Genomic DNA, 24576 nt, shown 5'->3' on the forward strand with positions numbered 1-24576 from the left:
CGGCCACCGCACCCCTGGAGCTACCCTTACCCTGGACCCCCACACCCCACACGGCCCGACCTGCCTCCCCTGTCTGTGCCTCAATACTTAAGTACACTTCATCTCATAGACTATGTAGTCTATACGGCAATATTTACATGCAAAACAACCCCCTCCCCCCACAACATCACGACCCAACAGGGCACAGGCGCCCGTCAGCGGTGGGAAAATAGTCGAGCTGGCCCGTCACGAACCAGTCCTCGGAGCCCACCGCGCCGGTGGCATAAAACACCCCCCACGGGTCAACCTCGCGCTTCAGCTCGTAGAGGCGGCCGTAGTTGGCGCCGTAGAACGACCCCTGCCACCCGGGCTCGTTGATGTCGGCCTCGTTGAGGTACGTGCCGTCGCTCACGGCCCGCCACCCGGCAAACGCGTCCACCATCTCCCTGTTGGCCGCCGCCATCTCCTCCGCCGTGTCGCCGGGCCCGTACACCACGTTGCCCATGCCGAACACCAGCGCCTCCCGCCACGCCGGGTTGACCGCGTTGTCCTGGCTGACGCCCCCGTTGACCGCCGGCCGCGAGTTGTACCCCGTGAAGCTGCCGCGGCCCTGTGTGGTGTTGCGCACGGCGGCCGACTGCGCCGCGAACGCCTGCGGCCCTTGCCAGTTCCGCTCGGGGAAGAACCGCGACGTCGTGTGGAAGTACCAGTAGCCTGCCGTGTTTGCCGTGTCGGGGAAGGCCGCGTCGAACATCTCCATGAACCCCGTGTGCTCGCTGTACGAGACGTCGTCCGCCGCGATGCCCAGCGCCGAGAGGTTCGCGAAGAGGGCTGCGTTGTGGCCCTCGAGCTCTGATCTCGTCAGTCCCGGGGCGACCTGGGGCGCCATCGAGAGTGTGCAGTTGACCGCGTCCACGCACGCCATGCTGAAGTAGCTCCAGATGCCGGCTTCAGGCCAGGCCGTGAACTGCTGCCTGCGGGTTTCCTCTTGGTCAGCACCATCGGGCTGGCGTATTACAAGAGTCAGAAAGACTTACCACAGAGCATCGACTCCGGCCCAGAACGTGTCCTCGTCAGCCGATCCAAAGGAGTAGGTCAGTGTGGAGATGGTCGTGTCCTCGTAGGCCCGGATAACGAGGCTCGTAACTATGCCCCATGTACTCCCGCCCTGTTCTTTTGGTTAGAACTTTTGAAACGTACCGAGGAATGGCACTGCGACAAGAGATGAATCAGCCCAGAAGAACAGAAGAACTTGGGACTTACTCCACCACGCATAGCGAAGAATAACTCGGGATTAGTCTTCTCGTCCGCTGACACAAATGACCCGTCCGGGACTGCATAGAGTCAGGTCAGCGGGTTTCACCATACAAAACCAGAATGAAGGCTTGCTGGAGATTCCGACTCACGAACAACCTCCATCGAGAGCACCTGGTCGGCCGCCACGCCGTACTTGTTGATCAAGGGCCCGTTCCCACCACCGGCGGTATACCCACCAGCAAGTCCAATAGTCTACACCAGCGTGATCAGTCATACCGCCCTCTCTCACTCAGCCACATATCCACGGCCACTTACGCGTGCAATCCCACCCACGACCATCAAGCCCTGCTCGTGCGCGGCGTCATAGATCTGCCTCGTCGTGATGCCAGCCCCGACCTTGAACGCCGGGCCCCCGGCCCCGGACGAGGACCGGTACCCAGAGCCCAGGAACTCAATGTCCTGCAGGTGGTGGGTCCACACCGAGAGCGACCCGCCGCCCGTGCTCTTGGCGTTGAAGTCGTGGCCCGAGTTCTTGATGTTGAGCCGGACGTTGAGGTTGCGGGCAAAGTTCACCGCGAGCTGGATCTGGGCGACTATGTCATGTAAGTACGAGGAATGGCTGGCTAGCTGAAAGGCGAAAAGAAAATGGGCAGGATGCGTACCGTTCGTCACGTTCACGACAAAAGCCGGCATGCCCCCGAGCTCGCACGTGGAGTTGGGCCGCGAGAGCAAGGCGCCCAGCCCGGGCGGGAGGCACGACATGCCCTCGAAGACGGGCCAGTCGACCTCGGTGGGCTGCGCGGCGCTGTGGGCAGGCACATCGCGTCAGGAAATCCTCCTACGCAACAAACCGAAGTGCGGAAGTATGGCGGCGGGGGAAGGGGGCCTACCGCCAGGCCGGGTCCGTCCACGAGACACCCAGCTCGGCGCACCTTGCCTCGTCGTAATACCGCGGCCAGTCCGGGTAGCAGACCGCCGCGGCCGGGACGCCCTCGATGAGCGAGCCGCCGCCCAGCACGAGGCCAAACAGCCGCCAGGCGGGGTCCGACGGCCACGCGGCGGTCCCCGGGTACGCCTTGCAGCCTCTCTGCGACCACCCCCCCTCCGGCGGCGCGTCGCTGGCGCTGGCGAAATCGAACATGGCGGCGTCGGCGCCGCTGCCGCTGCCGCTGCCGTTGTGCGTCCCCAGGTACGACGCCACGCTGCTGAGGACCCCTGGTGTGAGCTGGGACTTTTCGTAGGGGAAGTAGCCCACCCCGGATGCGGCGGCGGCATCCTTCACGATCTCCACGGCTGGGAATGGTGCTGCTGAGGTGTTTTGAGAGTCAGGAACAGGAGGCTTCTGGATGGAGGAGGGAGTCTCCGCGCGCCGTCTCCGTGGGCTTCTCTCTCTCACCTGGGTCTGACGGAGCAGGGCTCGTGCCCTGCGTAACAGCAGCAGCCGCCGCGAGCTGGGCTGCGATGAAAATTGTAAATCGAGGCATGGCAGCTGGGCGGGCGCGCTTCGGATGCTCGATGCCTCAGGTTTGTTTGCCTCGAAGGGAGGGAAGAGGGCTGGTTGTGGGAGAATCCATGACCAAGTCGGAGGCAGGGGAGATATTGTACCTCTCTCGTGAATGCAATTGCTGTATACTGGGTCCAGATCTTGGCCCACTGTGTACCTGGCCCGGCTTCTCAGCCACCATTCGATATCTACTAGGGATGCGAGGACCTGATGTGGCAAACCAATCATGTCGGGGCTCCTAGGCCTGGGATGGAAGGTGGCCCGAGGCTGCTGGTGGTTCGGAATCTGTTCGTGGTGCACCACGTCGTCCTGCGACCTGGCTCCGCTGCTTCACAGCACAATTGCATAAACCAAGTAAGACACAGGGACACTCGGTTGAAATGGTGTACTGACTCGGCTTGGGGCAGACTTCCGTTGTCTCTGGAACAAAATCCCTGGCCAGTCTCAGTGTATCGCCCTTGCAGGCTTCCTGTCCAAGATCAACATGAGACCCATGCCGCTGTAGACAGGCCCCCGGACACTGGAAAAGAAGGGATGCGGCCCGTGGTCGTAGTGGTTATGGGGTCAAGCGTGCAGAGGATTTGCGTTGTGGATCACTCCCCACAAGGCTAACTCAACAGCTTGAGGCACGGCAACTCGGTCTCTGAGGAACAACCCCCAAGCGAGCCTTGACCGTTTTCTTCAAAAGCGGCCGTCAGTGTCAGGTCGGACAATGTTACGAGCCTGTCAAGTACAGGCGGTATCCGGGACACTGGCTTGAGAGCGATATTTAGTCCCGAACATATGGCCCAGGCCGGCAGTGGTTCCTGCAGAGACAGACAGGCTCCGTGGCGTCCAAGGGCCCACTTGGATGCCGATGCCTGCGGCGCCACCATATCTGAAGTGCCTCGACACCCGCTGCACATGTGTGGCCAGTCCTCTTGCGTGGTCTCCGGCGGTGAGGAAGACGGCCACCAGGGGACTCGGAGGCTGTTGCCATCATAGGTCAGTCACCGTGGCATGGAGACGCGGGGGATGGGTGCAGGGACACTTGCCTGGCTTTTGACCTGTCTCTTACGCGCCTCGTGTTATTTAGCAATGGGAAAATATGGCTTCACAAAGTGACAATCATTGTAAGTTTTCCCAGTCCGCACCAGGAACTTCAAGTCCCACATCCTTTCAGACCCTTTGGCCCAGCTGAAAACTGCTGCAGAAGGTCTGGGGGTGAATGGGGCACGGAAATCCAATGATCCGGGCACAAATCGGTCGGGGACGGCAGCCGTGTCCTCGTGGCTGCTGGTTGGAAAGAGCGCCGGGAGCTCGTCTGGTGTTGTACCGCGGCACTAGCTTGGTATTGTGAGGATGTGGTAACGTTAAGGTCTTCAGATAACCGAGCGCTGTCGACGGTATTGCCATTCTGGAAGGTCACGCACCAGATATCAACCAAGCTGTGCGCCATGTAGTCCACCCCAGAGGCGGTGGCGAAGTGGACTGGCGCAATTCGCGAGGCCCGGGTTGAGCCAACGGCTTGAGCTCGTCCAATTTGCTCCTCTTGTGGTGTGGCCCAGTTGTGAACCACAGCAAAGCCTTTGAGAAAACCCGAATTGGGGTGCCTCGAAGCGCGACCAGTCCGACATCTTGCGCTCCGGAATCAGTGGCGTAGTACTTGTTGCATATTCCTGCGAGGCTCTTGTGGATGTAAATGGATAAAATCTGGAAATTTCGGTTGTAGGACTTAACCTTGTCCACACTTAGTAGGCCTGACCGAGATCACTTCATGCTGTACCTACTTAAGTGGTTCCGCTTCTATTCCGTATACATCTATTGATCCGAGGATATACATGGCGCCTTTATATAGTGGTATTAACTAACTTAAATTAAAGTAAAAGCTTTAGAAACTCCCTAGTTAATTCTAACCCAAACTGGACTCCACACAGGGAAAGCCACTTCTAGTTAACTTCCTGGCAGCTGCACTCTATCGGTCGATCAGGAAATCTGTCTATATCATCATCAACACCTAACTTACGCTTCTCCCAAAATAACTAAGCGTTTAATTATTTTAGAATAGCCACCCGAGACGATATACAAGCAAAGGGTACACTTCGTGCTACCCTAGGACGCAACTATGAACGAGGCTAGTTCTAGTGCATCCTACTTTCAGCCAGGGAGCCATATTCAACACTAGACCATCACCGGGTTGTAAGGAAGTCACAAGAATTAATGATAGACACATGTAAACTATAGCAACTTACAAACAGTAGTACAGTAGTATTTGGTTCTATGTGTGGTTCCCCCATCATCACGAATTTCGTAGCGGTAGAAGGAATCCTCGCAGACATCCCGGGAGCGCTGTCTCGCTGATTTCCAGCGCTCCGCCCAGAGCATGCAGCTCGAAATGTCAAATTAAAATGTCCCGCCTGGCCACATCCCCCCCCATGTCAGTATCCGCAAGTATAGCCCGCGAAGAGCATTAGCCCCGTCGAGTCGTGAGGTATGGTGTCTGGGTCTATAGCTGTGTCAGGAACCCCCCCCCCTCCCCAAGCAATTCCGGTGTATTTCCCATCGACTGCTCTGAAGGATCCCGTGAAGAGCTTTCGAGACTTGCGGCTCTTCTTTCCTCGTCGCTGCTCAAAGTGCGACCTCGTGAATTTCCCTCAACTTACTGCTCGATTTAATCCGTTGGGACGGGGCGCATGCATTGCATTGAATAAAGCACTCTGGCTTGTCCGACTCTCCAGTGCGCCATCATCTCATGCGTCCAGTCTACTGACACGGAATGTCGATGTTTCAACAGCGGGTCATGGCACGTGAAGCCTTTCGTCTGGGTGAAGGTCCAGAAAACCCTTCCAGGCTTGTCTGGATATAAATTCCCCGTTTTTACCCAAACCCCAAGGATCTTGGAGAGTTCGGTTCCGTCCGCCTCTATAAGTTGCTGAAGAAAGCCGGGTGGGGTGAATGAGTAAGGCGTCAAACTGAAGTAAGACGTGATCGATGGGTAGTTGTCTTCAACCCCCCTAGGTCTGTATGGGGGACAATACTCCAACAGGTCGTTGTCCCTGAAGGCACAGTGAGGCTTTTTATTAGTCGGCTGGCCTCTCGTCACTTCCACGGGGGTGGAGACTCTTTCTCGTGTAGCAGCGCACAAAGTCTCCGAGATGTGACGGCATGTAAGTCTTGGCTCCAATGTGGTGCCGAAGATCTTGGAGGCATCGTCAATGTTGAAGAAGTGCTTTCCGCACTCATAGCCGTCGATGAAGATGTCATGCTCGGGGCTGATGTAGAATGCGCCCTTGCTCAGCCCCGATGTCTCGGCTTTAGCAGCAGACTCTGATCCTAACTCCCACAGTCGTTCTTCAACGTATGCAGCCCAGTGCTCCTCCAGATCGACAGTGTATTCTTTCTCTTTAAGATCGATCTTGAGGAGCAGTTCCTTCTTTAACCGGCGATAATTGCGCAAATCATCGTCAGTGTCCCTGCGGCGATCATTCCACAAACGATCGTCCATGTACCTGCCAAGGTCATCACTCAGCTCCTTATGCGCAGTGAAACGTTCGTTGTTAAATTTCATTCGGACAACTTCGTCAGTGTAGCCGTGGATCTTGCCGTCCACTGCCCTTTCGATGTCCGGAAATCGCTCCCAGTGCGTCTTCTTGTCCAAACGCTCGATCTGGCAGTCAGTCAGCGACGGAATCGCATAGACGTCGAGTTTCACGTCGTAGAAGGCCTTGGCGCAGGTACGGGACTCGTAATTGACGAGCAGGAGTGAGCTGATGGACTGCTTGAACGGGACCACACGACTCTCGTAGACGATGATGCGTCGGTCGGGGCGCGCCTCGGTCAGGGCTTGCTCCCAGATCTTGAGCCGCAGCTCCTTGGGAAGGTCGGGAAAGGGGTGGAATGTCTCTGCCATGGTTTCGGTGCTTTCTGTGATTTTTCCAGTCTCAGCAGCCCTTCTCCAGTAGAAGTAACGGAGTCCAACAGGGTGGAGGGGTTGCGGTACCTACCTGCAAGTGGTTTTGTCTGCTTGCCCCTTGGGATCGCAAATTGCTGATTCAGGTGGGGGTAGTTTTTGACAGGCACCGTTGGTTCCTTGGACTCTTACTGTGACAGTGGTGTCAATGGTGATTGTGTGGCTTGTGTGCGCTCTTCGCACCAAACCACACGTTTGCTGTCTGTTGCGTGTGGGGAGGAGGGGAGGTAAAAAGATTGAGGTAAGGTGGCATGTGATGTCTAGGGTAGACGGTCACGGTGGTGAGTCGGTGACCAAATGGGTTTGAGTGTTGAAATTACAGCCTTGAGTTCTGACGGAATTGAGGTTTTGGGCTTGGGGTTTGATTTCGAGGTGGCAGCCAAGGGGAAAACAAACGAACAAACGGCCCTATGTGGAGTCCGATTTGGGTTAGGATTAATTGGGGAGTTTCTAAGGCTTTTAATTTGATGTGAGTTAGTTGAATCCTTCTGCAATCCAAACTTAGGTGAAAACTTCCAGTCGCCCCCTGGTATACTTCAGTCGGATCTCTTCTCATAGTAAGCCAAGAGGAAGATGGATGTACCCACAACCTCAAGGCGTGGATTTAGTACTGATATGACCGACTGGTTAGCAGACCAAGCTAGGGTTTCCAACTTTCGTTATTGCTAAGTTCCGAGGGGGCTCCTCTGGGAGACAGGAGCAGCTGAGTCTACCTACCCAACGCACCTTCCACGTAGCGACAGTTACTGCTATCATGGGCTGCTCGTCCCCCTTGGGCAGCACCCCGAGATGTCCGCCTTCTACGTCAGCTTCAATCACTTCTGTTTATTTTCAACATACTTCATAGCCACTCGTACACACCTCAGGCGTTGCTACAAGCTTGTGTTGACATTTCGACCATTCTGTTTACTGCTACATGTGTTCTGTACAAACACCACCCACTCTTCAAAGTTATTCAAAGAGAGCGGGCCCAGTTTTCTTACAGATCTCTTCAACTATCTGGTTCAGAAACAGGGTGCCGACCATTGGGAGCAGCCACAAGATCACAGGTACATTGACTCTTACTCGGCTGTTCAACCAAGCGCCTCAGTGTTCATGGCAATTGTTTCCTAGGTCACCACCTTCTTCAACCTTACAAAAATTCGAATACATTTGATTCATCTCAAAACCTTTCGTTGATCTTCACATGAGGTGCGTGGACGTCGGAAACGCTCTCCAGGTGCTGAATCCCAGTGGTCCAACAGACGCACGACCCAGCGGCGCTCCTGTCTATCGCCGGTGGACGTATGGAAAGGGCCGTTCCGTGATAAGGTATGGTTGCAACAATTCATCTCATCCAATGTCCCCAGATCTTACCCGATTTCAAGAACAGAAGGGGGCATGGGTTGAACCTGGCAGCCGGGATCACGCAGTGTTCAGCCCGAAACAAAGGATGTACCATGTCCTCTTGTGCCAGGGCCAGGACAACGTCCGATTTACCAACACCAACCAAGACATCCCAGCACGGACTCCACTGCGGTAGGACAGAAGAAGAGTGGACTCGAGCAATGTCATTTGGAATCACCAACATTGCCAAACGCAGGGCTTACGAAGCTCCCGGGTCGTTGCTTTTTTCAGGAGACACCGAGCAGGCCAAGGGCGCTAGCGTTTGGAATCCTCCGAATGGAGAATTATGCCGCAGCGGCCGTCAACAAGGTTCCGACCACCTCAGTCACTTCATGGGTCTGCTCGGCGCCTTCCGAAAATTGAGAAAGACGGTACACTAGGCATGCACTTCCAAGGTTACTACGAACATGAGAGCAGAGCTTAAACTTAAAGCTTGTGTGGGGCCGGCGAACTGATGGGCTTCGCCAAGGTGGCCAAGCACTTCTGGTTCGTCTTCCACTCGCTCTGTTGTCAAAGCTGTGAAATTCTTATTTTGACTTGTCGTTTTCTGTCCCCCCCCCTGGTAGATGGTGCCCAATGACGTGTGCTGGAGGGATTTGAAATCTCTCCAGTCGGTCAGTGATCTACCAGCCCATGTGTTGTAGGAAACCTCATTCCCTGATAACTGTCGTCAGTATTCTGACATCTGGGACAGCAACAGATTTAATAGCCGCCTTCGGAGCACATATCCACGCGTCCTCCAAGCGGCTGGTGCATGTGATTCCGTGTGGTTGGTGTGATCCGTGTCACAGGGAACTCTTCCACCCACCACTCAAGAGCTTCGGCACGGCATTGTTTCGAATGTGGAATTCTCAGGCAGCACATTCCGGCTGACCCCTGGACCCGGCCCCCGGGTTTCTGAGCGGGATGCCTGCAGAAAACATCTTGTTCCCCTGGGTGGTCTATCAACTTCCCTGATTAATCTTTGCATCTCTCACAGCAACCGTCGTACAAGTCCATATCCGATGTGTCAACCACGCCAAGACTTAAGATCGCCAGGTCTCACGGCCGTGTCACGGACGAATTTCATCTCTTCGCCCCCCATCCACTGCCCGGGCAGGTGGCCTGATAGACAACACAAGGGTGGAGGGCAAAGATCAGCAACATTAGACGAGATGCCAATCATGCCCGAATAGGAGACCACAGCGGGGCTTTCCGCGATCAAGAGCTGCGCCAATCAGTCGCCAAGGACGTCAAAGAGGAAGGTACTCTTTGATATGGACTCTCGTCTTAATGGCTCGATCTAGCAATACGTCGAGCCGCGGACAAGATTTCCTTGGGGTCGAAGCGCGCGTCCGGTCTGCAACATTAAAGATGGCTGCGACAACGCATGGGCCCAGCCTGTAAACTCAAGCTGTCAGGCACAAAGTGACACCGAATCTGATGGCATGTTTCTAGAAGTTCAAGGGACGTTTTGCACCCTGGACATGACATATATCTTCAGGCCAGCCCGTTGTGTTGATTCATCTCTCCCAGCTCTTTGGATGATCGATCTTTGACTTCACCGGCTGGTGCCTTACTGAACTGTCTTTTTCGTTCCTCACCTACACTCATTTTCGCGAGCAAGACGCAAGATGGGCAAACCATCATTATGGCTCCTCGCCGGGGCTTTCTCAAGCCTGGGGTCCGCTGTTTGTCCCATGATGGAACGTAACAGCGACCCAACTACGCTACACGCAAGACAAGACCAGTCAGCGCCTCCAGGCGGGAACGCGGAATTTCTGGAGCAGTTTTCAGTAGACGACACAGGGGCTTTCCTGACCTCAGATGCCGGAGGGCCCATAGAGGACCAGGCAAGCCTGAGGGCCGGTGCTCGGGGGCCCACTGTGCTGGAGGATTTCATCCTCCGCCAGAAGATCATGCACTTTGACCACGAGAGGGTGAGCCGAGCTGGAGCGTCCGTGTCTGGGGCGCCTTGTATCTGATCGTCGCTTTTTAGGTACCCGAGAGAGCCGTGCACGCCCGGGGTGCCGGCGCCTACGGCACTTTCACGTCCAATGGTGACTGGAGCAACATCACCTCGGCGTCTTTTCTCAATGGCCAGGGAAAACGCACATCGACATTTGTGCGCTTCTCCACCGTCGCCGGATCAAGAGGCAGTGCGGACCTGGCCAGGGACGTACATGGGTTTGCCACGCGATTGTGAGTTGGTACGGGTCTCTTGTGTGGTGATCGTCGACGAGAGCTAATGTGCGTGCGAATATCCAGCTACACTGATGAGGGCAATTTCGGTAGGCTCAGCAGCACACTTACAGCTCATGGGATTTGTAGCTGACAGCTCCTAGATATCGTTGGGAACAACGTCCCCGTGTTTTTCATCCAAGATGCCATTCAATTTCCCGATCTTGTTCATTCAGTGAAGCCCAGCCCGGACAGCGAGATTCCTCAAGCGGCCACTGCCCACGACAGCGCCTGGGACTTCTTTAGTTCTCAGCCGTCCACCCTTCACACGCTGCTGTGGGCCATGTCCGGCTTTGGCATCGTCCGCTCCTACCGTCACATGGTGAGCACCTCCCAGACAGGAACGCTGTTTCGTACTGCAAATAATCTGACTCGTTTACTAGGATGGCTTTGGCGTCCACACGTTTCGAATGGTTACGGATGATGGTACTTCCAGACTTATCAAGTGGCACTGGAAATCAAAGCAGGGAAAGGCAAGTTTTCTCTGGGAGGAGGCCCAGGTTTTGAATGGCAAGAATGCAGACTTTCATCGTCTTGATCTTTGGAATGCGATCGCGTCCGGAAATGGTCCCGAGTGGGACCTGGCTGTCCAGATAGTCGACGAAAGTCAGGCCGAGGCTTTTGGCTTTGACATGCTCGACCCTACAAAGATCCTCCCGGAGGAGCTTGCTCCCCTCCAGGTGTTGGGCACGATGAAGCTCGATGTCAACCCAACCAACTATTTCGCCGAGGTGGAGCAGGTCATGTTCCAACCCGGGCACATCGTTCGTGGCATCGACTTCACCGAGGACCCTCTCCTACAAGGTGAGCTTTGAACTTTGGCACCACACAAGATCAATGACTAACACCAGCAAGGGCGCATCTTCTCTTACCTTGACACTCAGCTCAACCGGCATGGCAATGCCAATTTCGAGCAGCTGCCCATCAACCGTCCCCGGACAAGGGTCAACAACAACAACCGGGACGGCGCAGGCCAGAACCTCGTGCACAAGAACATCTTCCACTACACCCCGAGCGCCCTTGGCGGAGGGGTCCCCATGCAGGCCAACGCGACCCAAGGGCGCGGTTTCATGACAGCTCCGCAGCGGCAGATCGGCGGGAACCTGGTGCGGGCGCTGTCGCCGAGCTTCAACGACCACTGGAGCCAGCCTCGCCTGTTCCTCAACTCGCTGACGCCGCCCGAGCAGCAGATCCTGGTCAACGCGATCCGCTTCGAGACCAGCAACGTCAAGTCGCCCGTGGTGCGGCAGAACATCGTCACCCAGCTCAACAGGATCTCCAACGACCTCGCGGTGCGCGTCGCCACAGCCCTCGCAATAGAGGCGCCGGCGCCGGACCCGACGTTCTACCACGACAACAAGACGGCGGGGCTCAACATCTTCGGCGTGCCCCTCCCCACGGTCGCGACCCTGTCCGTCGGCATCCTCGCCAGCACGGCCAACCCCACCTCGGTCGAGCAGGCGACGGCGATCCAGCAGCGCCTGTCCCAGAGCGGTGTCGTGGCCACCATCGTGGGCGAGTCCCTCACCGCGGGCATAGGAGCGACCTACTCGCAGTCCGACGCCTCGGGGTTCGACGGCATCGTCGTCGCCGAGGGCGCCGAGGGCCTCTTCCAGCCCTTCCTGCAGAACACCCTCTTCCCCCTCGGCCGCCCCAGCCAGATCCTCATCGACGGCTACAGGTGGGGCAAGCCCGTCGCCGCCGTGGGCTCGGCGTCCGCCGCCCTGTCCATGGTGGGCATCCCGACCACCCCGGGCGTCATCAACGCCGGGGCCGCGGACGTGGAGGGCCTGGCGACCCAGCTCGAGGACGGCCTGCGGACGTTCAGGTTCCTCGACCGCTTCCCGCTGGACGCGTCGGCTGCGCAGGCTGATGCTGCGCCGGAGGGGAGCCCGGTCGCGGCTGCTGCTGCTGCTACTACTGGTGGCGAGGCGACTCTCGCGCAGGCCGTGACTGCGGCCGGGTCCTACCACCTCCCTGGGCGGCGGGCTGCTGCGCTTGTCAGCTTGGTGGTGGTTGTTCTTGCGTGGATGTCCCCTGGTCTATGAGACGTCAGGCGTGCGGGCCTGCACGTGTGGCGTCCGATTCTCAGTATAATAAGCTCATTTTCTACTACATGTACAGAAACGGTCCGAAGGAGTCGTCCCGGTCAGGCTCATACCCTGTATAAACTTCTGGCCTGTCCGATTGCTTTCTTCCCCGCGTTCGGTCTTCTATACCTAGGTATCCTGGCAACTAGATAGGTTAGCATGAATAGACGGAACAGATTTTAAGAAGCGTCAGAGCGTTCATGCAAGTCAGCGAGGACATCATGGACGACGGGGTTGGCATCCTATGCTCCTGGCGGAGCCGAGAAACCGTTTCACGCTCATCGTTTTGTAGATCGGATGATTGGTCGTTTTCAAGCCCTGACCCAGCACTTTCTCCCCCTGCTGCGTGTGTACGAGCGTGCGAGGACTTGTTCAAATGTTACTTGGCCAGACTGGGCGAGCTGTGGTCAGATGATGAGCTCTGACAGTGGGGTTCTGGGCCGGCAGGATGGCACGCAGCACCGTGAGTAGGTTTTAATGCGTTGCCTGGCATGACCTGATGTTAGCTTCTCTGTCGAGACTCGGTATTCCCACCCCAAGACTTCAGGTTCGCGTGTGCATCTTGGCCGTTGGTCTCTCTCGCCTCACTGCTGGGTCTGTTGCATTGAGTGCTCTGGGCCAAGTCGAAACAAGACTATTACCTCCGCAATAGCTATTAGAATGTCAGGCAGAATTAAGCATATTCAGGGTTGCAGAAGATCAGACAAGCCTCCAGCCCTGCATCCTTGCCCGCGCTGCCTGGGCATAAAACTCCCGGGTGGTCTCCTTCGATCGATCGTCCTGCGGAAATCGTGGATGGCTTAATAATGGTTTCGCTTCTATTCCGCATACGTCCGAGGACATTATACATGTGGCTGGCTTACAAGAACATCTGAGTCAGAGAGCTTGGAACTATGTGAGAATCAAACTTAAGATAACTTCAAAGTAGTTAGAATAATCTCAGACATTAAGAAAATCCACCCGTCGATTTCAAATCATTTGCTGCCCGTGTTACTGGCTCTTGCTGAGATTTTCGTGGGCGGGAGGAGCCCGACCATTTCCAGAACGCAAGTGAATCATCTGGAAGCACTGTTTTGTGAGCTCGAGAAGCCCAAGGACGAGGTGGGTTTTGCATTCGGTTGTTGGGTGCCGACCTTGAACCGAACACGCAGCGGAGAACCGACAAAGTTGGCCCGAATCGGCCCACCTAGTACGGTATAAGATTTCCAACTCCGCTCAGCCGTCTTGGCCATCGTGAGCTGACATTCATGCTGGTTACTCTCGCAGTACCTCATGGGAACCGAATAAGTGAAATTAAAATCGCCCAGTGTATGCGAAATATCACACATAGAAGTGTTGTCGCCTGTGGATGGCCCGGCACTCTGGGTGGGCCGAACTTGGCTGCTGCAAAACGCCAAAGTGGTTTACATGGAGACCTCAGATCGTCATGTTCCATTCCAAGGTTGTCTTTGAGGGGTACCGTTATTCGGGCCCACGGAGCCAGGAGCATCGTATGATAGATATGCCATGGCACTCCATTTCCCCATGGAGCCCCCTCATCTCCAACAAGATGGTCCACAATATGCCGGAAGACTAATACCCACGCTGAGGCAAGCTCCTAGCTTCCAAGGTTCCCAGCTTCACCGTTTCTCCAGGCACATTAGCCACACAGGTTGAAATCCCAGCGGCTAATAAAAGAAACCCCAAAACCTGTCCAAAATGAAGGCTCTCGTCTACGACGGCAACGGCGCAATCTCCCTGCAGGACAGGCCCATCCCGACGATCACGGGCCCCTCAGACGCCATCGTCAAGATCCTCAAGACGACCATCTGCGGCACGGACCTGCACATCCGCAAGGGCGACGTGCCGACGTGCGCGCCGGGCCGCATCCTGGGCCACGAGGGCGTGGGCGTGGTGCACGAGGCGGGCGCGTCGGTGCGGCGCTACCGGAAGGGCGACCGGGTGCTCATCTCGGCCATCTCGAGCTGCGCGACGTGCGAGTACTGCCGCCGCGGCATGTACAGCCACTGCACGACGGGGGGCTGGATCCTGGGCAACAAGGTCGACGGCACCCAGGCCGAGTACGTGCGCGTGCCGCACGCCGAGTCGAGCCTGCACCCGCTGCCCGAGGGCGCCGACGAGGCCGCCTCCGTCATGCTCAGCGACATCTTCCCCACGGGCCTCGAGTGCGGCGTCCTCTGCGGCAAGGTGCAGCCGGGCGCGACCGTCGCCGTCGTGGGCGCGGGCCCCATCGGCCTGGCGGCCATCATCACGGCGCAGATGTACTCGCCGTCCCGGATCATCGCCGTTGACACCGATCCCAACAGGCTCGAGGTGGCCAGGAAGTTTGGCGCCACCGATGTGGTCATCAGCGGGAAGGATACCATTGCGAGCATCAGGGCGCAGACGGAGGGCAAGGGGTGCGATACCGTCATCGAGGCCGTTGGCATCCCGGCTACCTTTGCCCTATGCCAGGACTTGTTGGCGCCGGGTGGCGTGCTCGCCAACGTTGGCGTCCACGGGGCCAAGGTGGACCTGCACCTGCAGAACCTCTGGGACAAGAACATTTGTGAGTAGCTGTGAGACGAGCCCCGATGTGCAGAGCTGAGCTGACGTGGGAATGCAGCCATCACGACCAGGCTCGTCGACACGACGACCACGCCCATGCTACTGAAGCTTGTCCAGGCAGGTAAACTGCAGCCGGCACAGCTGATCACCCACCGTGAGTACCACTCAGATGGCACTTCCCAAGTGAATGTATTAATTGGAGACACAGACTTTAAGCTCAGCGAGATGGAGAAGGCTTATGAGACATTTGGTGACGCAGCCAAGCACGGCGCCCTGAAGGTTGTGATTGATGTTGACTGAGGCGCAATATGGACCAGTGCTTCTTGATTGCAGAGCCTGTATCATGAGGTGCTCTCTTCTCAGAGTTCCCAGATTGTAATGATTTTAGAAGGGGAGAAATGCAATGGAACGAGTGGGGTTTGCCTAACAGGATCAGATACTCCAAATATTCCAAGATCTTTGGACAATTGATATTCCTCAACACACACATGGGTCAATCTGCTTCCCCACGCAGTTGAGATGGATTCTTCTGACCTGACGAATTCAATACAGATTTGGTAACCCGTTTCGCTTGCTGAATGAAACCTTCGTGCGTTAGCATGAGCCACTTCTCCCGTCAACTGTAGGCTACAGGTAGCCCTTTCGGCCGCGATCTCACTTTGTTCCTGACCCCCCAAGGTCGTTCACCTAGACCAACACACTCCATACCCTCCCGAGGTCTCGGTGAGACTAGATGCGATGTGTGATGCGGCAGAATCTGCCTCGTTCATGATTACGCCCTAGGGCAACACGGAGTGTTTCCTTTGCTCTCACGTCTTCTCGAGTGGCTGTTCCGAAATGATCGAACGCTCGTTCCATTTCGGAAGAAGCGCAAGTTAGGTGTTGATGACGATACAGACAGAGCTCCAGTCGACCGGCTGAGTTTCCGTACAGGCTGCGACCTGTAGGGGAATCGTCCAATGGACAACCTCCTATAAGCCCAACACCATAATGCCTATGACGGCGGCATTTTGGTTCACAGAAATCATGTCACAAAATTGCTAGAAATCCTCTGGTACAGCAGAATCCAGCTGGAACTAACCGCTGCCTGCCTAAATCATCTATGCCGCTGGTATCAATATGCAGAACCCAAGAAACAAAAACCTGACCCCCTTATCGCCATTTTATCATGATCTTCATCAAGCAACACCATGCGCAGCATACTGTTCGGGTCCCGGCCGAGGATCCCCAGGGGAGAGCACAGCTTCACCCCACAGGCGGCTGCACGCGCCGTCTAGGCGACCTCCTAAGACTCACCTCGTCCCTCCGCGACGACCGTATCTCTATTATGCTCTCGTCGCCGGCCTGGGAGAAGCTCGTGTCGCCGTTCGGGCCGACGAGCTGGTCTTCCTCTATCCAACCTGCCTCGACCGCGAACTCGACGACGTCCTCCGCGCTGGAGAAGGAGAGTATCTCCGGGGGTGCCTCGGGGTCGAGGTGCGTCCAGAACTCTTGGGACTCGCGCCGGAAGGCGGCCAGCTCCTTCTTGCCGCCCTTGAAGTTCCCGACCAGGTACTCGTACAGGTATGCCAGCCACAGGACGTTGGTATACGCATGGTGCTGCCTCCACGACACGCGCCCGTTGACGCCCTTCTCGTAGGGCCTGTCGTGCGCCTCTGGCGGGAGGCACACGCGGTCGCCCTTCAGCAGGTACGACCGCATCTGCCGGTACACCCTGCACTGCGGCGCGTGGGTGCTGGTGAACAGGCCCAGGTCCTTCTCGAGGTCCTGGGCGATGGGCCGCGCCGAGGCGTCCTCGGCGTCCTCGGCCCGCGACAGGCCGTAGTCCAGTATCGTCACGTCCAGGCCCGAGTATCCAAAGCGGCGTGGGGACCGGTCTGTCTTGGCCTCCGGGCTCCTGACCTCGCGCACGCACACGTTTCCCTCGTGCAGGTCGCGGTGCTGGCCACTCGCGTGTTAGTATGACACACGGATTGTGGGGCGATGGGGAGGACGTCTCACCTCGAACCTCACCAGGTTCTCCGCCCTGGCCAGTGCGACGGCGACGTTCAGGAAGATGTCCCATATCTGGTCGACAGAGCGTATCTCCAGATCCTCGAGTGCCGTGCCTGCATCGCCCAGCTCCACCACGAGGAACTTGGTCTCGTTCAGGTATCGGCTTGGCGAGGGGTAGAACTGCAGGCGACCCGGGTCCTTCCGCTTCATCTTCTTGTGGAAGCTCTGGTGCGTCTCCAGGAGCGCCGGCGTGGTCTTGCCCTGGACGGTGTATTTCTCCTTGTAGATGACAAACCCCGGAATGTCCGCCAGCAGTTCCGAGATCTGCAGCTCGCCCGCGAGATCATCCTCGCTGTGGGGCTCCTCGTCGACAAGGCCGGACTTCTGCTGGGCTTTCGTCTGTGGCCTGATTGGCGACTCTAGACGTATCACCTTGATAATGCTGGTTCCTCGGTCGTTTGTGATGCGGTAGACTTCCGCATAAGACGCCTCCGCGATCTTCTCGATCCGGTCTCCAAAGGGGCAGACGTCCTCCCATGTCAGGATCTCGGAGTCTTCCTGAATGTCCAGCGGTGTCGGGATCAGGCTTGGTTTCTCCAATTGGTGTAGTCTCCTGGGAGTCTGTGGCGGCAGTCGCACTGATTCTGGCTCAGGCTCCGGTGCTGGTAGGGCGGCCTTGGGCTTAGCCGATGACTTGGTTGTCTGTTCATCGTGGATGGTGACGTCCTTGAGCCTTCTTGTGATCTTGGTGACTGTGTCATCGGACACTGTGCTCTTGGAAGTGGTTGTGCTCATGGAGACGTTGACGTCCAGTTCCGCCAAAGCCTTGCCCGGCTGAGGCTTCCTGGCCCTCTTGCCATATGTCCTGACGGAGGTTCTCTGCGGCATGGTGTCATCTGCTGAGCATTTCGAGCTGGTTGGAATGTAGGCGTTGGATCGAGGCGTCTCAGGCGGCGGGATGGGTCAGTGAGGTTCTGCAGTGACGAAGCCAAAGTAAATATGCCGCTAAGATGTTGGCTGGGCAACTGCCCGAGGTGCCCAATTATGTAAGACATACCCCGGCCCGTGCATTGAGTGACACCGTTGGCGGGCAAGGCGGGCTACCCCAAACCTTGTTGGTGTGGAGCCGCGCTACTGCCAAGCCGAGCTTCAATGTCCTCTCTGGAAGCTCGTAGGATTTTCCAAACCACGTCGCCTCTTCACCCCGACGACCCCATCTCGCAGACATTGCTTCCTGGTCGCGAGACAACCCACCATGGCCAACCTTCTCAAGGACCTCCTCGGGGGAGGCAGCAAGTCTTCAGCTTCGCCAATCCCCTCGGCTGACTCAGGTACGCGCACCCGCAAATCAATTGACACGGCCCAGCCACGCTGACCTCGAGCTTTCCCGGCAGACTTCGCCGACTTTGCTGAGGCTGCAGACCCCTCGCCCGCCTTCACCACGCCGCTGGGCGGTGCGAGCCTGGCAGGGGGCGCCGCTGCTGCTGCCCCGACCACCCCTCCCTACACGAAATGGTACCGCCTCGATGAGCGCTACACCCTGGCCGACTTCCGCGCCGAGGGCATCATCCTCGCCTGCATCGTCTTCATCTTCACCCTGCATGTCGTCGGCTCGCGCTTGAACCGCAGCAAGGCCAGGAAGTGGATGAAGGCGCACTCCAAGACCCTGGCCTCCGAGTTCGCCCTTGTCGGCTTCGGCCACGCCCCGACCAGCGGCGGCGATGGCGAGACCGACCTCCTCCTTGCCGACCTTGCCGAGCCTGAGAAGGCCCTCAAGGAGAAGTCGCTGTTCGAGTTCGCCACGTACGCCACGGGCCGCCAGAACATCGCCTTTATGGACGCGAAGCTCAGCCTCGTCCGCCGGTTCAACCCGCTCATGACGGTCGCCGAGTGGGGCCTGGGCCTCTTCCTCGACAGCTTCCCGGCCCCCCAGGATACCGTGGAGGCGGCCATCTACCCATTCGACGGCAAGGAGGCCCTGACAGTGCCAGGTGTCCCCGGCGCCGCCGAGCTGAGGACCCAGAACACCAAGAGCACCTATGACGGGTTCGTCTGGGCTGTGGTCAACAAGGAGCGCATGAAGCAGGTCCGGGATGAGCGCTTCGATGTCTCCCTGACCTTCACCAAGGACAACGCCAAGCTGCCCATCTGGTCGACTGTGATGAGCGAGAGCGCCGAGATCACAAAGGTCCTGCTTACCAACGAGCTTGCCAAGGCCGTCGAGTCAGCTGGTGACCTTTTCGAGTACCTCATTGTGTCCGACCAGCCTGTCGATAAGCCCAAGACGTGAGTATCTGACTGCCCGAGTCAGACAAAGCCAACCGCGCCGCACAAAAAGCTAACACCTGCCCAGCCTCGACGAGACCCAGCCCCGCAAGCGCATCTTCCTCAAGTACCGCCTGCCCTCGGACAACAACTACGAGCCCCTGCTGCCCATCTTCCAGTACTTTGTGCGCATCACGGACCAGCTCGTCAAGGAGGCGCACTTCCGGCCCGAGGTGCTCAAGAAGGTCAAGAGCGTGCGCGAGGACGTGGCCCGGCAGATCCAGAAGGCGGACCTGGAGGAGAAGAGCGAGGAGCGCAACTTTGAGCGCGAGAAGGCCAGGAAGGCCAAGCGCGACCAGGAGCTGTCGCAGCTCGACGCCAAGGGCCAGAAGAAGTACCTCGAGAGGGAGCGCGAGAAGGAGCTGCGGAAGCAGCAGAAGAAGATGACGTCGCGGGGCTAGGTCGCCCATGTGGACGGGCACCGACCGCTGTACGATTTGTGGGTGGCACGGGTCAGAAGTCTCCTGGCCTGTGGGTTGTGGACTTGCCCCCAAAAGTTGAGAACGGATATTCGCACAGGAAAAAACGGCTGGTACACAGGTACAAATGCCCCCCTAGGCTGCAGCCAATCAGAGGGCTTCGTTCCACCCCCCCGACTATACGCACCACCTACATGTGCTTTTTACACCACCCACGCAACCTACCAATTCTCCTTCACCCACCCACTCCCTCCCCGTACGAGGGCTCGTAGTACCGCAGGTTGACCTCACTATAAAGGACCTCATTGGCGACGAGAAGGAGACCCAGGAGGAGATTCAGGTGCTTAGGGACTCGCCAGAGCGCCCTGGGCGACGAGGAGGAAAGAAGTAGCAAACCACCAGACCAGAAGCGACAATAGGAGGATTACAGATTAGAAATCGAGGGCTGATAAGGATATGCGTAGTTAATGAGTGTAAATTTGTGTTTTGTATGGTGAGTGGGTGGTGTAAATTAAGGTCGGCGCACCGGGGGGCATTTGTACCTGTGTACCAGCCGTTTTTTCCTGTGCGAATATCCGTTCTCCAAAAGTTTATCCCAACCATGTAGGCTTCGCGCCGGTGTACTGATATATATATATATTGGAATGTGGGGGTCGGTTCGGTCGACCTGGCTCTGGTCTGGGTCGAGGACCACCTGAGTCCTACCTGGGTACATAATCGCATATACCATTGCCACTGCCGCCTCTTCATCACATGTCGGTTTAAATTCGGTGACCGCTCTCGTCTCCTTGTGTGGGCTGATTCCCCGAGCATTGGGCTTTTCAAGCCTATAGCTTGTTGACGCACCGAGCTTGGCACATGATTCTCAGTTTGCTCGTGTTCTCCAGCTTGTGCCCACAGTAAGACCGACAACACAAGACCTTTCTATAGCGGGTTCCTCTCTAGACCGACCCCATAGGCAGGTATCTAATAAAAGGGCATCTTAGATGAGGTTACGGGAAATGACATGGCCGCGTAGTGGATACCCGATTAGGGCGTGTAGCGGGCAAGGAGGGCAATCCGACCTTGGTATTTCGGTAGCTTACATATGAAGTTGTGCCTTCGCGTGTCTTTGACATGACCACACGGCCCCTCTGGACCAGGTGCTCTCCACCGCAGCATCCCAGGTCTCATGCCTCCACAAGGCCACCCACCCAGCCAGCAAAACATATCAGCCGGCCGAAAGTGGAACCCAAACAAAGCAATAACAGACGGCCTATTTCTGCTCCGCCAACAAGTCCTCCACCCTCTTGACCTTGTCAGCAGCAGTCTGCTTCTTGTCCGTCCTGCGGGCGCATGCATGTTAGTGTCTGGGCCCTCTAGGTTGCGACCCGACCCAAAGCAGAGGGACCACCCACCTCGTCCCGACCCGCATGGAGGTCTGGATGCGCTGGGGCCCGGCGGCGTGGACGACCGAGTGGGCCTGGCCGATGACGCGCATGACCTCGTCCCAGCTGCCCTCGACGGTCGTGCCGGCCGAGTGCATCGTGTAGGCCAGGCCCGACGCCGCGAGCAGCCTCTGCACCTCGGCGACCTCCTTGGCCACCGACAGGTTGCCGGTGCCGACCTGTGTGAGGGCTGTCAGTCTGAGAAAGGCAGGTGGGTGTTTCGTGTGGTTGGATAGCCGTATAAAGGTGACAGACACACGCACCGGGACCAGGCAGAAGTCGGCGTAGCACCGCTCCGGGGTGGGGACGGTCGAGTAGTCCATCCTGGCGGCGGCTCGGCGGGGAATGGGTGGTGTGCGGTGGCGGTGGTGTCTGGCTGGGCGGAGGAGCAGAGGGCTGCAGCGGGGCAGGAGTCGGTTCATTTGCTATGTGATGAGGGGAGGCTTCTGGGTTGTGCTGTGCCGCTGCGGAGGTGGGATGTGAGCTCCAGGTCGAGAGGTTGAAGCTACCGGGCGGGTGGGCCGCGGCCGGCGGGCGGAGCGGAGCATCCTGAGGCTTGTCTCTGGTGGGCCGCTCGGCCCGGTGTGAGAGCTTATTCAGAATGTTGCTGTGCTGCGCTGGGCGTGTCTTTTCCACCTGGCACAGGCACCACAGAGGGAGGGGTTAGGGAAATGCCATCCATTCATATTAAGTACTTAAGTACCAGGTACCTAGGGATGTACAGTATTGGGACCTTGCTCACACGTGTTTTTGTTGCGGTACCTTCCGTATTGAATGGGTTCGAACTGTAACACCCCAAAGCTGGCTTGCACTCACAATACTCAGAGTCGTGAGAGAGTCCTCGGTACAACTTTCAGCAGCCTGGCTGCTGGACAGGTCAAGTTACAAAGAGGTGTTTATAGGTATAAGCCTCTATGGAAGGAGCAGCTTATCAACTACTTAATAAATTACCTATTCTTCTATACGTTTCAAATATAGTATATCAGACTTACAGTTCTATACTCAAATAGCCACAGCGAAATACCTAGGTAGCTTGCCAGAGCGGAACAACTCACACCTAGCCCGTTTCCTGGATTCACGCCTCTCTGTGTCTGTGCCTGTTGCTTGGCGACCATTGTTAGCATTGCCCTACCCGTCCCTCAATCTACACCTGTAGCTGCTGATATAGGCTTGTGTAAAAACTGTCGTAGCTGAAATGGATGGTTATACATACGAGCGGCTTGGCGAGGGAGTTACTGGTTAGAGGTCCAGACTATACTAAATTCTCCTGGGGACCACGCCCTAGGCCGATGCCCTCGCGCCAGCTTCAGCTGTCCGCCGTCACAGCCGCCCCAGGTTGGCACAATAGTCTCCTTAGACGCCGACGGCACGTGCGAGAAGGGCCCAATTCCCGGGCTAGGTGGTCTACCCAACACGGAGACCGGGTCCTTCCAAGCATGGGCGGAGCACGCCAGATTCGAAACGGCACAGGAAAAGCCACGAGAGGCGACAGGCCCATCCGCCGACGAAATCCTTCTATCGGCCTCGTCGTCCCCCGGCCCTATCAGCCAGCCAGCCAGCCAGCCAGCAGTCTCTCTGTCCTCGACCGCGGCCCATCTCCCCTTTGCCGCGGCGGCTTTGGCCACAACAACAACAACAACAACAACAAGATCGTCGACGACACCTACCACATCACCGGCGTCATCGGCTGGGAGACTGCCTTCGCGGGGGGCCTGGGAGATATTCGCAGACTCCCCCTTGACCCTTTTAACAGTTTCCTCGCCTGCGATGGACCCCTCCTGGAACTACAATCAAGACGGCTCTCCCAAGGCCGCCGACCTCGCCCAGAAACTCGCGGACCGGGAGAATTATGTGGAAGCTGTAGTAGCGGGGGGGGGGGGGATCAAGGCGGGGGGAGACAACCATCGCCTGTCAGAAATGCTGAGGGACTCAAAGAGGCGGCAGTTGGCAGCTGCAATAAGACTGTATGGGGATGGAAAGCCTGAAGAGTACAACATGATAATTCCTGAGCTCGATTGGCATGGACGGCTTCAATCAAGACCGCGTGACATCGAGGGGAGGTGATGATAGCAAGATGGACGATACACCAGTGCGGCATTTGGTAGGCTAGTTGCTATGCTAGTCGCTAGGCTGGAGACGCCATGGGTCGGTCGATGGTGCGGTTGTACAAGACAGTCACCATCAGTTTTGGTGGGAAGAGCGATAACGACCAGCGGCATGAAGGAGGAAGCACCAAGACCGCGGACCCTGGACTAAAAGGGTTGCCTGCGGTTCCGGGCTCGGTGGAATGTGCCCGGTCGGTCCCTTACCAAGGCCCGGGCTCGGGGTCTGCCTTGGACGACCAAGCTTGCTCAAGTGGCGGGCCGAGCGAGTGGCCGCTAGGCAGGATGGCAAGCTCTAGGGAGGGTTCAACACGGAGTCGAGCACATGCAGGATTATCCAAGAAAATATAAATTGCTACCTAGGTACGAACGACAGACCACACCAACTCTCCGCTGGAACGCTCATATCGTAACAAGATACTTTCACTTGGGGGCACCCCCTAAAGATGCCGAATATTTCTAATCTTCGCTGGAGCGCTCATATCGATACAAGGTCTTTCTGTACTTTCACGTGGGGGCACCCACCTTGTTGCAGAGGGAAGGGATGTCAACCCTCAAAAACACTGCCGATGATGACGACCCGTGGGAAAGAACGGTGCGAAGCTGAGGCTGTCGAGGGATCGCGGGGCTGGATCGGTTCTGTCTTGCCTGGTGGGCGTCAGCTAACGCTGACACTTGTGGGCACCCCCCTAAAGCTACTGGATATTTCTAATCTTCGCTGGACGCTCATATCGTAACAATAACCTTTCATGTGGGGATACCCACCTTGTTGCAGAGGGAAGGGATGTCAACCCTCAAAAACGCTCATGTTTGTACACACCGAACGCGCCGATGATGATGACCCGTGGGACGGAGGGGACCAAAGCTGAGGCAATGTCGTTGCGGTAAAAAGAAGGTGAAATAGGGCGAGGCTGGGGGCAAGCACTGAGTTCAGCATCACCAAGTGGGAGATAAACAAAGGAAGGGGAAAACTGGGATGGAGATGTGGATAGGTTGCGTGGTGGATCCGTTGGGCAAGTGTCCGGCTCGCGTAGGTGTGCGTCTCGACGACAAGTGCCGACGGCGACGTGTGTGCCGGGAGGAGGACGCGGCGTGTGGAATGCGGGTATTTGGGGGGTCGCGCTGATGGGAAAGGAGCAAGTACTCTGTATTGATGGGAGATTCGGCTTGGAGTCGAATGTTTTGAAGATGGGGATTGTACAGTTGATGGTGTGTTGGTCTGGAAGAGAAGAGGAGAGAAGGGAGAAGAGAGAAGAGCAGAACTGGGGAGATGGCACGGAGTCATTCTGACCATCTATTCCTTGGAAGACTTTGTTATGATTGCAGTTTCCTCTTCCCTTGTTTACCTAAATTCTTTGCTCATAAGGGAAGGCACA

At 57.1% G+C, this 24576-nt stretch overlaps 7 protein-coding genes across 7 annotated transcripts; 3 read left to right on the top strand and 4 right to left on the bottom strand.

The window, feature by feature from the left end:
• Window positions 1-166: 166 nt before the first annotated feature.
• KVR01_004061 (uncharacterized protein) lies at window positions 167-2877 on the bottom strand (the record flags this gene model as incomplete). Its single annotated transcript, XM_044793085.1, has 7 exons — window positions 167-953; window positions 1017-1147; window positions 1243-1313; window positions 1386-1488; window positions 1552-2041; window positions 2127-2544; window positions 2633-2720. 7 exons carry the CDS (start codon window positions 2718-2720, stop codon window positions 167-169), a joined length of 2088 nt encoding a protein of 695 aa, XP_044646225.1.
• A 2513-nt stretch (window positions 2878-5390) lies between these two features.
• On the bottom strand, window positions 5391-6629 carry KVR01_004360 (uncharacterized protein; the record flags this gene model as incomplete). Its single annotated transcript, XM_044793470.1, has 1 exon — window positions 5391-6629. One exon carries the CDS (start codon window positions 6627-6629, stop codon window positions 5391-5393), a length of 1239 nt encoding a protein of 412 aa, XP_044646524.1.
• Window positions 6630-9016: 2387 nt separating this feature from the next.
• On the top strand, window positions 9017-12406 carry KVR01_004501 (uncharacterized protein). The gene is made up of 6 exons (XM_044784419.1): window positions 9017-9994; window positions 10054-10256; window positions 10323-10345; window positions 10400-10617; window positions 10679-11099; window positions 11151-12406. Exons 1-6 carry the CDS (start codon window positions 9689-9691, stop codon window positions 12341-12343), a joined length of 2364 nt encoding a protein of 787 aa, XP_044646665.1. The 5' UTR covers window positions 9017-9688; the 3' UTR covers window positions 12344-12406.
• A 1080-nt stretch (window positions 12407-13486) lies between these two features.
• KVR01_004582 (uncharacterized protein) lies at window positions 13487-15416 on the top strand. The gene is made up of 3 exons (XM_044782254.1): window positions 13487-14933; window positions 14991-15086; window positions 15141-15416. Exons 1-3 carry the CDS (start codon window positions 14084-14086, stop codon window positions 15230-15232), a joined length of 1038 nt encoding a protein of 345 aa, XP_044646746.1. The 5' UTR covers window positions 13487-14083; the 3' UTR covers window positions 15233-15416.
• A 586-nt stretch (window positions 15417-16002) lies between these two features.
• On the bottom strand, window positions 16003-17879 carry KVR01_004657 (uncharacterized protein). Its single transcript, XM_044782586.1, has 2 exons — window positions 16934-17879; window positions 16003-16873 (listed from the first exon to the last, which is right to left on the bottom strand). Exons 1-2 carry the CDS (start codon window positions 17813-17815, stop codon window positions 16178-16180), a joined length of 1578 nt encoding a protein of 525 aa, XP_044646821.1. The 5' UTR covers window positions 17816-17879; the 3' UTR covers window positions 16003-16177.
• Window positions 17880-18063: 184 nt separating this feature from the next.
• On the top strand, window positions 18064-20213 carry KVR01_004743 (uncharacterized protein). The gene is made up of 3 exons (XM_044788696.1): window positions 18064-18258; window positions 18322-19213; window positions 19281-20213. Exons 1-3 carry the CDS (start codon window positions 18183-18185, stop codon window positions 19651-19653), a joined length of 1341 nt encoding a protein of 446 aa, XP_044646907.1. The 5' UTR covers window positions 18064-18182; the 3' UTR covers window positions 19654-20213.
• A 504-nt stretch (window positions 20214-20717) lies between these two features.
• KVR01_004698 (uncharacterized protein) lies at window positions 20718-21677 on the bottom strand. The gene is made up of 3 exons (XM_044790351.1): window positions 21362-21677; window positions 21069-21277; window positions 20718-20996 (listed from the first exon to the last, which is right to left on the bottom strand). The coding sequence occupies exons 1-3, from the start codon at window positions 21518-21520 to the stop codon at window positions 20927-20929; spliced, it is 438 nt and encodes a 145-aa protein (XP_044646862.1). The 5' UTR covers window positions 21521-21677; the 3' UTR covers window positions 20718-20926.
• Window positions 21678-24576: the final 2899 nt, after the last annotated feature.

The sequence above is a fragment of the Diaporthe batatas genome, assembly GCF_019321695.1.
Source record: "Diaporthe batatas strain CRI 302-4 chromosome Unknown Contig00004, whole genome shotgun sequence".
Classification (NCBI taxonomy): Eukaryota; Fungi; Ascomycota; class Sordariomycetes; order Diaporthales; family Diaporthaceae; genus Diaporthe; species Diaporthe batatas.

Bases quoted from the DNA above. Each gene is read 5' to 3' on its own strand.
- KVR01_004501 (XM_044784419.1), top strand. From the start codon at position 9,689: ATGGGCAAACCATCATTATGGCTCCTCGCCGGGGCTTTCTCAAGCCTG. The intron at 10,257-10,322 runs GTGAGTTGGTAC...GCGAATATCCAG, and splicing joins CATGGGTTTGCCACGCGATT to CTACACTGATGAGGGCAATT. The intron at 10,618-10,678 runs GTGAGCACCTCC...CTCGTTTACTAG, and splicing joins TCCGCTCCTACCGTCACATG to GATGGCTTTGGCGTCCACAC.
- KVR01_004582 (XM_044782254.1), top strand. From the start codon at position 14,084: ATGAAGGCTCTCGTCTACGACGGCAACGGCGCAATCTCCCTGCAGGAC. The intron at 14,934-14,990 runs GTGAGTAGCTGT...GTGGGAATGCAG, and splicing joins CCTCTGGGACAAGAACATTT to CCATCACGACCAGGCTCGTC. The intron at 15,087-15,140 runs GTGAGTACCACT...TTGGAGACACAG, and splicing joins GGCACAGCTGATCACCCACC to ACTTTAAGCTCAGCGAGATG.
- KVR01_004657 (XM_044782586.1), bottom strand. From the start codon at position 17,815: ATGCCGCAGAGAACCTCCGTCAGGACATATGGCAAGAGGGCCAGGAAG. The intron at 16,874-16,933 runs GTGAGACGTCCT...GCGAGTGGCCAG, and splicing joins AGAACCTGGTGAGGTTCGAG to CACCGCGACCTGCACGAGGG.
- KVR01_004743 (XM_044788696.1), top strand. From the start codon at position 18,183: ATGGCCAACCTTCTCAAGGACCTCCTCGGGGGAGGCAGCAAGTCTTCA. The intron at 18,259-18,321 runs GTACGCGCACCC...CTTTCCCGGCAG, and splicing joins AATCCCCTCGGCTGACTCAG to ACTTCGCCGACTTTGCTGAG. The intron at 19,214-19,280 runs GTGAGTATCTGA...ACACCTGCCCAG, and splicing joins CCTGTCGATAAGCCCAAGAC to CCTCGACGAGACCCAGCCCC.
- KVR01_004698 (XM_044790351.1), bottom strand. From the start codon at position 21,520: ATGAACCGACTCCTGCCCCGCTGCAGCCCTCTGCTCCTCCGCCCAGCC. The intron at 21,278-21,361 runs GTGCGTGTGTCT...GCCCTCACACAG, and splicing joins CCGACTTCTGCCTGGTCCCG to GTCGGCACCGGCAACCTGTC. The intron at 20,997-21,068 runs GTGGGTGGTCCC...ATGCGCCCGCAG, and splicing joins TCCATGCGGGTCGGGACGAG to GACGGACAAGAAGCAGACTG.